Raw genomic sequence first — 13,649 nt, 5'->3', positions numbered from 1 at the left:
AATTCTGAAACCATTGATAGATTTATTGTCCATGTTTTAATTCCAAATCAGTGATTTAAACACATTGACATTTTTAATTGAACAGTTCTGTGCTCCAACACGATACTTTGTGCGACTGTTTCCATTTCTCAATCAGTTCTCCAAGTTCTGCTGGAATTTGTCCCACAAAGCAGTGAGTTGTAAGTGAAGATCTTGGTGAAGATCTCCATACTGGCCAAGTCTCTCCTCCATTTGCTCCACGTTCTGGCTGATGATTTGATTCAGTTCTTCAGAGTAGGGAGCCATATTCTGCTGGAACTCTTCAATTCTCTGGTTAATGTTACTGTTCAGATCTTCAATGTAGGGGGCCAGGTTTTGGTTCATGCTTCCAATGTTCTCATTGACTTTTGCTTTCAGTTCTGTGACATAAGGGACCAAGCTTTGCTTCAGAACCTCGGCATTCTTATTGAGCTGCACTTGTAGCTTCTCAGCATGTGGCACAACCCTCTGGGTCATTTCATTAATCTGTTGATTCATCTTGACCTGGACATCATTGGCGAATGGAATCAGGCTATTGCGGAGCTCCTGAACTTTCTCATCAAACTTACTGCGGAATTCTTCAGCATTTATCGTCACTTTCTGCCTGAGAATGTCCACATTTGCATTGATCTCCTGCTGGAGTGCTTCAGTATATGGAGCAAGAACATCCCTCAGGTCCTCTGCATTCTCTTTCAGTTTATCCTGAAGTGTTTTGGCGTAGGGAATCACAATCTGGCGCAGTCCCTCAGCATTACTTTTCAGCTGCTGTTGAAGTTGCTCAGTGTAAGGTGTCAGCTTCTGGTGAAATTCTTCAAGATTTCTGCTCAGTCTCTGGTGGACTCCATCAGCGTAAGGAGAGAGTTTTGTCCTCAGTTCCTGCAGCTCCTGCCTGACCCTCTGCTGAAGATTCTCAGTGTCGATTTTCATCTTCAGCTGAAGTTGCTCTGTGAGGGGAGCCAGTTTCTGGCGAAGATTCTCCGCGTAGCCATTTACAATCTGCACGTTATCCTTTAGCAGATAACTGAAAAAGAAACAATTATTTTTGACACTTATTGTAGAATATGGTCCCATTTATTTACAGAGGGAATGTTGTCCCTGTGTCATTCTCAGATAAATGTTGCACAGACAAGAGGGAAGAGAGAAAGCTGCAGATTGAGGAAGAAATGAGAAGCCGACACTAACTCTGGCTGGTCTTTTGGAAGATGGAACCCCAATATCCTTCATTGATTTTGTCCCTGTCACATCTGGGGGGAAACACTAGGAAGGGCCACAGGTAGGATTGACCTAATGGCCTCCTGCTGTGCATAATGTTGAATGGTTCTTGAGGACGTTTACACAGAGTGGGAAAGGTCTACAAGAAACAGGAACTGGAAAGTACAAGAAGCTTGAAAAGGACTGATGATTTTGAAAGTGTATATGGGCTTTGAACTTTTAGAAATTAGGATAGAATCATAGAATCCTACAGTGCAGAAGGAGGCCATTCGGCCCGTTGAGACTGCACCAACACCAATCCCACCCAGGCCCTATAACCTACTGATCCCTCTAACCTACTAATCCAGGGACACTAAGGGGCAATTTAGCACAGTCAATGCACCTAACCCACGCATCTTTGGACTGTGGGAGGAAACGGAGCACCCGGAGGAAACCCACGCAGACACAGGGAGAACGTGTAAACTCACACATTGGGTATAAAAGTCGAGGTGTTGAAGTGATACAAATGATTGGTTAGAGCACTGTGAGAATATTGGACATGAGTCTGATCTTTAATTGTGAACCAAGGTTGTTTAATTACACTCTCGATTGTCTAATCCAGGCTCGTTTCCCTCCATAGTGCCTCACTCAACATCTTCCTGCAGTGAAACTAACCTATAGAGCTACCTCATAACCTTCCAGTTGCTATAGTTATATTTAATCCTGTCTATGGCGGTATATATATCTATACTTCACTGATTCTACACCCATTCCTGTGTGTACAGCTAGTATAGGTTCCCGAGATGTCCCAGAATGGCACTAAGCCATGATGCTCAATCAAAAAGCTAGTACAGACAAGACGGGCCAAATGGCCTCCTTCTATGCTTCAACAATTCTGTGATTCTGGTTCATTCCCCAGGGTAATGCCTTGACCAATCAGAATCAAGCTTGGCAGTTAACTATCAATGCATTCTCTGAGGCAACATCTCTGCCAATCAGAGTCTGTTTGCCAACCAGTCGCACTCTTCTCCTGAACTATACAGCTGGTATTCTTGTAAATGTTTTGATGTATGCAACACTTGGATTGGAGTTTTGCCGTGAACTGGTTCCATTGCCCTACAGGTAATGTTCTTTGTTTCAATCTCATTCCTGATTAGTTATGAAGCAGAGAGAGGAAACCTCACTTTGATCTCGCACCTTGTTGTTCTGAGCTGCCCAGAGTGTTTTCAATGGGCTGTGTATGGCCTGCACTGGCTGTGCCAACACCCCCCTCACTACCAACCCCCCCCTCACTACCAACCCCCCACTCACTACCAACCCCCCCCTCACTACCAACCCCCCACTCACTACCAACCCCCCATTCACTACCAACCCCCCCCTCACTACCAACCCCCCACTCACTACCAACCCCCCCTCACTACCAACCCCCCACTCACTACCAACCCCCCCCTCACTACCAACCCCCCACTCACTACCAACCCCCCATTCACTACCAACCCCCCCCTCACTACCAACCCCCCACTCACTACCAACCCCCCCCTCACTACCAACCCCCCACTCACTACCAACCCCCCACTCACTACCAACCCCCCACTCACTACCAACCCCCCCCTCACTACCAACGCCCCATTCACTAGCAACCCCCCAGTCACTACCAATCCCCCACTCACTACCAACCCCCCACTCACTACCAACCTCCCACTCACTACCAACCCCCCCCTCACTACCAACCCCCCACTCACTACCAACCCCCCATTCACTACCAACCCCCCCTCACTACCAACCCCCCACTCACTACCAACCCCCCCCTCACTACCAACCCCCCACTCACTACCAACCCCCCACTCACTACCAACCCCCCACTCACTACCAACCCCCCCCTCACTACCAACCCCCCATTCACTACCAACCCCCCACTCACTACCAACCCCCCACTCACTACCAACCCCCCACTCACTACCAACCTCCCACTCACTACCAACCCCCCACTCACTACCAACCCCCCCTCAATACCAACCCCCCATTCACTACCAACCCCCCATTCACTACCAACCCCCCATTCACTACCAACCCCCCACTCACTACCAACCCCCCACTCACTACCAACCTCCCACTCACTACCAACCCCCCACTCACTACCAACCTCCCACTCACTACCAACCCCCCACTCACTACCAACCCCCCATTCACTACCAACCCCCCATTCACTACCAACCCCCCACTCACTACCAACCCCCCCTCACTACCAACCCCCCACTCACTACCAACCCCCCCTCACTACCAACCCCCCACTCACTACCAACCCCCCCCTCACTACCAACCCCCCATTCACTACCAACCCCCCCTCACTACCAACCCCCCCCTCACTACCAACCCCCCATTCACTACCAACCCCCCCTTCACTACCAACCTCCCACTCACTACCAACCCCCCACTCACTACCAACCCCCCCTCACTACCAACCCCCCATTCACTACCAACCCCCCACTCACTACCAACCCCCCACTCACTACCAACCCCCCACTCACTACCAACCTCCCACTCACTACCAACCCCCCACTCACTACCAACCCCCCACTCACTACCAACCTCCCACTCACTACCAACCCCCCACTCACTACCAACCCCCCCCTCAATACCAACCCCCCATTCACTACCAACCCCCATTCACTACCAACCCCCCACTCACTACCAACCCCCCACTCACTAACAACCTCCCACTCACTACCAACCGCCCAACTCAATACCAACCCCCCCTCAATACCAACCTCCCACTCACTACCAACCCCCCATTCACTACCAACCCCCCACTCACTACCAACCCCCCCCTCAATACCAACCCCCCATTCACTACCAACCCCCCCCCATTCACTACCAACCCCCCATTCACTACCAACCCCCCATTCACTACCAACCCCCCACTCACTACCAACCCCCCACTCACTACCAACCTCCCACTCACTACCAACCGCCCAACTCAATACCAACCTCCCACTCAATACCAACCCCCCACTCAATACCAACCCCCCACTCAATACCGACCCCCCCCCCCGATACTCACTGGAGTTGCTGGCTGATTTCTGAGCCCTGTATTTGATCAATGCTATCCTTGGCATCATTGGTCAGTTGACTGACGTAATCCCAGAAGGCATCTCGAAGCTGATCTTCATTGACCACAGCCTGGGAGCCTGGAGGAACAGATAATCAGAACATTCAGTGAATAACAATGTCTGTTCAGAGACAAGAATCTAGCGATGGCCCGTGAGAGATTATAACACGTCCTGTTAGTGAATGAAAGGGGAAATCAGCGACAGCTCTCTGGAGACCAGTGCTGGAAGGACCCATCTTGTTAAATCCCATGATTGTAAATATTTGAGACGGATATTTAAAATTAACTCAGATAAGATGGTGAAGCAGGTTTACCCCCAATGCGTTCCTGAATGATGGAACAGCCAATGAACAGTCGCAGAGGTTGAGAGCCTGCTCAGATTCAGAGACCAGCAGCAAAACCCAACAGCACAAAATAGTCGACAAAAAGGAACAACACACACAGACACACTCACACACACACACACACACTCACACACACACTCACACACACACACACACAGACACACTCACACACACAAACACATATACACACACACACAAACACACACTCACACAGACACACACACAAACACACATACACACACATACAGACACACACACACACACACACACACACGCACACACACAGACACACACATACAGACACACACACACACACACACAGACACACACACACATACACAGGCTGGAGGAAGTAGGTAACCCTGGATGACTCGGGATATTGAGGCCCTGGTCAAAAAGAAGAAGGAGGCACATGACATGCATAGGCAGCTGGGATCTAGTGGATCCCTTGAAGAGTATAGGGGGTGTAGGAGTTAAGAGAGAAATCAGGAGGGCAAAAAGGGGACACGAGATTGCTTTGGCAGATAAGGCAAAGGAGAATCCAAAGAGATTCTACAAATACATAAAGAGCAAAAGAGTAACTAAGGAGAGAGTAGAAGCTTTTAAGGATCAACAAGGTCATCTGTGTGCAGATCCACATGAGATCCTAAATGAATATTTCTCATTGGTATTTACTGTTGAGAAAAGCATGGATCTTAGGGACTTGGGAAAATAAATAGTGATGTCTTGAGGAGTGTACATATTACAGAGAAGGAGGTGCTGGGAGTCTTAAAGCGCATCAAGATAGATAAATCCCCGGGACCTGATGAAGTGTATCCCAGGACATTGTGGGAGGCGAGGGAGTAAATTGTGGGTCCCCGGCAGAGATATTTGAATCATCGATAGTCACAGGTGAGGTGCCTAAAGGCTGGAGGGTGGCAAATGTTGTGCCTTTGTTTAAGAAGGGCTGCAGGGAAAAGCCTGGGAAACATAGAAGATAGGAGTAGGAGGAGGCCATTCGGCCCTTCGAGCCTGCTCTGCCATTCATTACGATCATGGCTGATCATCCAACCCTCAATAGCCTAATCCTGCTTTCTCCCCATAACCTTTGATCCCATTCGCCCCAAGTGCTATATCCAGCCGCCTCTTGAATACATTCAATGTTTTGGCATCAACTACTTCCTGTGGTAATGAATTCCACAGGCTCACCACTCTTTGGGTGAAGAAATGTCTCCTCACCTCCATCCTAAATGGTCTACCCTGAATCCTCAGACTGTGACCCCTGGTTCTGGACTCCCCCACCATCGGGAACATCCTCCCTGCATCTACCCTGTCTAGTCCTGTTGGAATTTTATAAGTCTCCATGAGATCCCCCTTCATTCGTCTGAACTCCAGTGAAAACAATCCTAACCTAGTCAATCTCTCCTCATACGTCAGTCCCACCATCCCCGGAATCAGCCTGGTAAACCTTCGCTGCACTCCCTCGAGAGCAAGAACATCCTTCCTCAGAAAAGGAGACCAAAACTGCACACAATACTCTCGGTGTGGCCTCACCAAGGCCCTGTATAATTGCAACAACACATCCCTGCTCCTGTACTCGAAACCTCTCGCAATGAGGGCCAACATACCATTTGCCTTCTTTACCGCCTGCTGCACCTGCATGCTTACCTTCAGCGACTGGTGCACAAGGACACCCAGGTCCCGCTGCACACTCCCCTCTCCCAATTTACAGCCATTCAGGTAGTAATCTGCCTTCTTGTTTCTGCTTTCAAAGTGAATAACTTCACATTTATCCAAATTATACTGCATCTGCCATTGATTAGCCCACTCACCCAACCTGTCCAGCTCATTCTGAAGGATCTCTGCATCCTCGTCACGGTTCACACTTCCATCCAACTTAGTACCATCTGCAAACTTTGAGATGTTACATTTTGTTCCCTCATCCAAATCATTAATATATATTGTGAATAGCTGGGATCCCAGCACTGATCCCTGTGGCACCCCAGTAGCTACTGCCTGCCAATTTGAAAAGCACCCATTAATTTTCTCTCTGCCAACCAGTTTTCTATCCATCGCAATACACTTCCTCCAATCCCATGCACTTTTATCTTGCACAATAATCTCTTGTGCGGGACTTTGTCAACCGCTTTCTGAAAGTCCAAATATACCACATCTACTGGTTCCCCCTTGTCAACTCTACTAGTTACATCTTCAAAGAATTCCAACAGATTTGTCAAGCATGATTTCCCCTTCATAAATCCATGCTGACTCTGTCTGATCCTGCCACTGCTTTCTAAATGCTCTGCTATAAAGTCCTTGATAATGGGTTCGAGAATTTTCCCCACTACCGATGTTAAGCTTACTGGTCTATAATTCCCTGTTTTCTCTCTACTTCCCTTTTTGAATATTGGAGTGACATTCGCTACTCTCCAATCTGCAGGGACTGTTCCAGAGTCTATAGAATCCTCACCACCAATGCATCCACTATTTCTAGAGCCACTCCCCTAAGTACTCTGGGATGTAGATTTTCAGGCCCTGGGGATTTATCCGCTTTCAATCCCATCAACTTTCCCAGCACCATTTCTCTACGAATATTGATCTCCCTCAGTTCTTCCCTCTCACTAAATCCTGCATCCTCCAACATTTCTGGCATCTGATTTGTCTCTTCTTTTGTGAAGACAGAACCAAAGTATGTATTCAGTCGCTTGGCCATTTCCTTGTCCCCTATTATACATTCCACCGTTTCTATCTATAGGGGACTGACATTTTTCTTCACCAACCTCTTTTTCTTCACGTATCTATAGAAACTCTTAGTGTCAGTCTTTATGTTCGCTGCAAGCTTACTTTCGTACTGTATTTTCCCCTTCTTAATCAATCCCTTGGTCTTTCTTTGCTGAATTCTAAACTGCTCCCAATCCTCAGACCTATTATTTTTCTTGGCCAATCTGTATGCTTCTTCCTTAGATCGGATTCTCTCTCTAATTTCCTTTGTAATCCATGGATTGGCCCTCTTACCCATTTTGCTTTTGTGCCAGATAGGAATAAACAGTTGCTGCAGTTCCCCCATGCGTTCCTTGAATGTTTGCCATTCCCTATCCACTGTCATCCCTTTAAGTAGCTCTCCCCAGTCTATCAAAACCAACTCACGCCTCATATCCTCATAGTTTCCTTTATTAAGATTCAGCACCCTAGTCTCCGAATCAACTACTTCAATCCCCATCTTGATAAAAAATTCTATCATGTTATAGTCACTCATCCCCAAGGGGTCTCGTACAGCTAGATTAGCAATGATTCCCTTCTCATTACACAGTACCCAGTCTAAGATGGCCTGCTCTATAGTTGGTTCCTCCGCATATTGGTCAAGAAAACCATCCCGTTTACACTCCAGGAATTCCTCCTCTACGGCATTGTGGCTAATTTGATTTGTCCAATCTATGTGCAGATTAACATCACCCATGATCTCCGATATTCCCTTCTCACATGCATCATTAATTTCCTGTTTAATGCCATTCCCAACATCATCACTGCAGTTTGGGGGTTTGTATATGACACCCACTGATGTTTTTACCCCTTGGTATTTCTCAACTTTACCCATACAGACTCCACGTTGTCAGAGCCAATATCCTTTCTCACTATTGTGTTAATTTCCTCTTTAACCAGCAGTGCCACTCCACCACCTTTTCCTTTATGCCTGTCCTCCCTAAATACTGAATACCCTGGGACATTCAGTTCCCACCCCTGGTCACCCTGCAGCCATGTGTCCGTAATCCCAATTATATCGTACCCGTTTATATCTATCTGCGCGATTAGTTCATCCACTTTATTGCGAATGCTCTGTGTATTAAGGCACAGAGCCTTTAAGCTTGTCTTTTTAACATTGTTTGCTTTGCTCCCAGTATTTTTCTCTATAGCCCTGTTTGAACTTTGTCCTTGGTTTCTCTGCCTATCACTTTTCTTATTCCCTTTTCTACCTTTTGCTTTTGTCCTTGCTCCCTTCTTCTCCTTCTAAAAATAGATAAGTCCCCTGGGCCGGATGGGATTTATCCTAGGATTCTCTGGGAGGCTACAGAGGAGATTGCAGAGCCTTTGGCTTTGATCTTTGTGTCGTCACTGTCTACAGGAATAGTGCCAGAGGACTGGAGGATAGCAAATGTTGTCCCCTTGTCCAAGAAGGGGAGTAGGGACAACCCTGGTAATTATAGACCGGTGAGCCTTACTTCTGTTGTGGGCAAAGTTTTGGAAAGGATTATAAGAGATCGGATTTATAATCATCTCAAAAGGAATAATTTGATTAGGGATAGTCAGCACGGTTTTGTGAAGGGTAGGTCGTGCCTCACAAAGCTTATTGAGTTCTTTGAGAAGGTGACCAAAGAGGTGGATGAGGGTAAAGCGATTGATGTGGTGTATATGGATTTCAGCAAAGCGTTTGATAAGGTTCCCCATGGTAAGCTATTGCAGAAAATACGGACACATGGGATTGAGGGTGATTTAGTGGTTTGGATCAGGAATTGGCTTGCTGGAAGAAAACAGAGGGTGGAGTTCAGTTACGAGTGGTGTACCGCAAGGATCTGTTTTAGGGCCACTGCTGTTTGTCATTTTTATTAATGACCTGGATGAGGGCGTAGAAGGATGGGTTAGTAAATTTGCGGATGACACTAAAGTCGGTGGAGTTGTAGACAGTGCGGAGGGAAGTGGCAGGTTACAGAGGGACATAGATAAGCTGCAGAGCTGGGCTGAGAGGTGGCAAATGGAGTTTAATGCGGAAAAGTGTGAGGTGATTCACTTTGGAAGGAGTAAGAGGAATACAGAGTACTGGGCTAATGGTAAGATACTTGGTAGAGTGGATGAACAGAGGGATCAGGGTGTCCATGTGCATAGATCCCTGAAAGTTGGCACCCAGGTTGATAGGGTTGTTAAGAAGGCGTACGGTGTGTTAGCTTTTATTGGTAGAGGGATTGAGTTTCGGAGCCAGGAGGTCAAAACTCTGGTGCGGCCGCACTTGGAGTATTGCGTACAGTTCTGGTCGCCGCATTGCAGGAAAGATGTGGCAGTGTTGGAAAGGGTGCAGAGGAGATTTACCAGGATGTTGCCTGGTATGGTGGGAAGATCATATGAGGAAAGGCTGAGGGGCTTGAGGTTGTTTTCGTTAGAGAGAAGAAGGTTAAGAGGTGACTTAATAGAGGCATACAAGATGATCAGAGGATTAGATAGGGTGGATAGTGAGAGCCTTTTTCCTCGGATGGTGATGGCTAACACGAGGGGACATAGCTTTAAATTGAGGGGTGAGAGATATAGGACAGATGTTAGAGGTAGTAAGGGTGTGGAATGCCCTGCCTGCAGCAGTAGTGGACTCGTCAACATTAAGAGCATTCAAATGGTTATTGGATAAACATATGGATGATATTGGAATAGTGTAGATTAGAGGGGCTTTAGATTGGTTTCACTGGTCGGCGCAACATCGAGGGCCGAAGGGCCTGTACTGCGCTGTAACGTTCTATGTTCTATGTTCTCTGACTCCTTACATAGGTTCCCATCCCCCTGGCATATTAGTTTAAACCCTCCCCAACAGGTCTAACAAACGCTCCCCCAAGGACATCAGTCCCAGTCATGCCCAGGTGTAACCCGTCCAATTTGTACAGGTCCCAGCTCCCCCAGAACCGATTCCAATGCCCCAGGAATCTGAAACCCTCCCCCTGACACCATCTCTTCAGCCACGTATTTATCCGATATATCCTCTCATTTCTACTCTGATTAGCACGTGGCACCGGTAGTAATCCTGAGATCACTACCTTTGAGGTCCGATTTCTTAACTTTCTTCCTAGCTCCCTGAATTCTGCTTTTAGGACCTCATCCTTTTTTTACCTATGTCATTTGTACCGATGTGTACTCCGACCACTGGCTGTTTGCCATCCCCCTTCAGAATGTCCTGCAGCCGTTCCGAGACATCTTTGATCTTATCACCAGGGAGGCAACGGGAGGGAACTACAGACCGGTGGGCTTAACGCCTGTAGTGGGTAAGTTGTTAGAAGGTATTCTGAGAGACAGGATCGACAGGCATTTAGAGATGCAAGGACTGATTAGGGACAGTCAGCATGGCTTTGTGAGTGGAAAATCATGTCTCACAAATTTGATTGAGTTTTTTGAAGGGGTAACCAAGAAGGTAGATGAGGGCAGTGCAGTTGATGTTGTCTACATGGACTTTAACAAGGCCTTTGACAAGGTACCGCATGGTAGGTTGTTGCATAAAGTTAAATCTCATGGGATCCAGGGTGAAGTAGCCAATTGGATACAAAATTGGCTTGATGACAGAATAAGAAGTTTAACAACACCAGGTTAAAGTCCAACAGGTTTATTTGGTAGCAAAAGCCACACAAGCTTTCGAGGCTCTGAGCCCCTTCTTCAGGTGAGTGGGAATTCTGTTCACAAACAGAACTTATAAGACACAGACTCAATTTACATGAATAATGGTTGGAATGCGAATACTTACAACTAATCCAGTCTTTAAGAAACAAAACAATGGGAGTGGAGAGAGCATCAAGACAGGCTAAAAAGATGTGTATTGTCTCCAGACAAGACAGCCAGTGAAACTCTGCAGGTCCACGCAACTGTGGGAGTTACAAATAGTGTGACATAAATTCTGATTCTAGGATCGCATGATAAAGACTCAGGAGGAAAAAAGCAGAAATATTTATGTGAAATAGTGTGACATAAACCCAATATCCCGGTTGAGGCCGTCCTTGTGTGTGCGGAACCTGGCTATCAGTTTCTGCTCCGCGACTCTGCGCTGTCGTGTGTCGCGAAGGCCGCCTTGGAGAACGCTTACCCGAATATCAGAGGCCGAATGCCCGTGACCGCAGAGTTTCACTGGCTGTCTTGTCTGGAGACAATACACATCTTTTTAGCCTGTCTTGATGCTCTCTCCACTCCCATTGTTTTGTTTCTTAAAGACTGGATTAGTTGTAAGTATTCGCATTCCAACCATTATTCATGTAAATTGAGTCTGTGTCTTATAAGTTCTGTTTGTGAACAGAATTCCCACTCACCTGAAGAAGGGGCTCAGAGCCTCGAAAGCTTGTGTGGCTTTTGCTACCAAATAAACCTGTTGGACTTTAACCTGGTGTTGTTAAACTTCTTACTGTGTTTACCCCAGTCCAACGCCGGCATCTCCACATCTTGATGACAGAAGACAGAGGGTGGTTGTAGATGGTTGTTTTTCAAACTGGAGGCCTGTGACCAGCGGCATGCCTTAGGGATCGGTGCTGGGTCCACTGTTATTTGTTATTTATATTAATGATTTGGATGAGAATTTAGGAGGCATGGTTAGTAAGTTTGCAGATGACACCAAGATTGGTGGCATAGTGGACAGTGAAGAAGGTTATCTAGGATTGCAATGGGATCTTGATCAATTGGGCCAGTGGGCTGATGAATGGCAGTTGGTATTTACATAGAAACTTAGAAATGTAGAAGATAAGAGCAGGAGGAGGCTATTTGGCCCTTCGAGCCTGCTCCGCCATTCATTACGATCATGGCTGATCATCCAACCCTCAATAGCCTAATCCTGCTTTTTCCCCATAACCTTTGATCCCATTCACCCCAAGTGCTATATCCAGCCGCCTCTTGAATACATTCAATGTTTTGGCATCAACTGCTTCCTGTGGTAATGAATTCCACAGGCTCACCACTCTTTGGGTGAAGAAATGTCTCCTCATCTCCCTCCTAAATGGTCTACCCTGAATCCTCAGACTGTTTAATTTAGATAAAAGTGAGGTGATGCATTTTGGTAGATCGAATTGGGCTAGGACTTAGTCAGTTAATGGTAGGGGGTTGGTGAGAGTTATAGAACAAAGAGATCTAGGGGTACATGTTCATAGCTCCTTGAAAGTGGGGAAACAGGTGGACAGAGTGATGAAGAAGGCATTCAGCATGCTTGGTTTCATCGGTCAGAACATTGAATACAGGAGTTGGGACATCTTGTTGAAGTTGTACAAGACATTGGTAAGGCCACACTTGGAATACTGTGCACAGTTCTGGTCACCTATCATAGAAGGGATATTATTAAACTAGAAAGAGTGCAGAAAAGATTTACTAGGATGCTACTGGGACTTGATGGTTTGAGTTATAAGGAGAGGTTGGATAGACCGGGACTTTTCTCCCTGGAGTGGAGGAGGCTGAGGGGTGAACTTATAGAGGTCTATAAAATAACGAGGGGCATAGATCAGCTAGATAGTCAATATCTTTTCCCAAAGGTAGTGGAGTCTAAAACTAGAGGTCATAGGTTTAAGGTGAAAGGGGAGAGAAACAAAAAGGTCCAGATGGGGCAAATTTTTCACACAGAGGGTGGTGAGTGTCTGGAACAAGCTGCCAGAGGTAGTAGTAAAGGTGGGTACAATTTTGTCATTTAAAAAGCATTTAGACAGTTACATGGGTCAGATGGGTATCGAGGGATATGGGCCAAATGCGAGCAATTGGGACTAGCTTAGGGGTAAAAACTGGGCGGCATGGACAAGTTGGGCTGAAGGGCCTGTTTCCATGCTGTAAACCTCTATGACACACACACACACACACACATACCTGATAATTTAACGCACTCACTTACCTGATAATAAGTTAGCAGCTAGAAGCACAATGATTGCTCTGGGGAACATGGTGGATTTCTTAAACAAGGTGAACGTTAATTATAATTTCTGTTTTTCTGTAAAGAGACAAATTCAGAGTTAGCCTTAGATTCAAATTCTTAAGCATCAATTATTCATTCCTGAGCTCAACTTTCTTTCCAGTCAGAAACGTCTTGATTAATTTAAAAATCAGTCTGAGTGATACTGAATCCTTCTGAACTCCATCCGATAATAAACTGTCTCCGCTTGCGAATATTAGCTTGTATTCTAAATAGTTTGATCAGTTAGCAGCAGTATTAACTTGCTCAGAGATATCCGCTGAACCGCTTCCCGTGGCAGTGTTAAGCTCTGGGCTGTGAAACTGAGAGTTACAGCGCAGTGTATCTCTCACCT

The 13,649-nt window shown here is 46.5% G+C and overlaps 1 protein-coding gene across 1 annotated transcript; it reads right to left on the bottom strand.

Annotated features, from left to right (window-relative positions):
• Positions 1 to 13,335, bottom strand: LOC144489310 (uncharacterized). Its single transcript, XM_078207189.1, has 3 exons — positions 13,238 to 13,335; positions 4,271 to 4,397; positions 1 to 1,039 (listed from the first exon to the last, which is right to left on the bottom strand). The coding sequence occupies exons 1-3, from the start codon at positions 13,284 to 13,286 to the stop codon at positions 133 to 135; spliced, it is 1,083 nt and encodes a 360-aa protein (XP_078063315.1). The 5' UTR covers positions 13,287 to 13,335; the 3' UTR covers positions 1 to 132.
• Positions 13,336 to 13,649: the final 314 nt, after the last annotated feature.

The sequence above is a fragment of the Mustelus asterias genome, unplaced genomic scaffold (genome assembly GCF_964213995.1).
Source record: "Mustelus asterias unplaced genomic scaffold, sMusAst1.hap1.1 HAP1_SCAFFOLD_2119, whole genome shotgun sequence".
Taxonomy (NCBI): Eukaryota; Metazoa; Chordata; class Chondrichthyes; order Carcharhiniformes; family Triakidae; genus Mustelus; species Mustelus asterias.
The sequence above is the reverse complement of the archived record's forward strand: the minus strand, read 5'-3'. Positions and strand labels throughout refer to the sequence as shown.

Bases quoted from the DNA above. Each gene is read 5' to 3' on its own strand.
- LOC144489310 (XM_078207189.1), bottom strand. From the start codon at position 13,286: ATGTTCCCCAGAGCAATCATTGTGCTTCTAGCTGCTAACTTATTATCA. The intron at 4,398-13,237 runs GTAAGTGAGTGC...CTGTTCCTCCAG, and splicing joins AGCTGCTAACTTATTATCAG to GCTCCCAGGCTGTGGTCAAT. The intron at 1,040-4,270 runs GTGAGTATCGGG...TTTCTTTTTCAG, and splicing joins GAAATCAGCCAGCAACTCCA to TTATCTGCTAAAGGATAACG.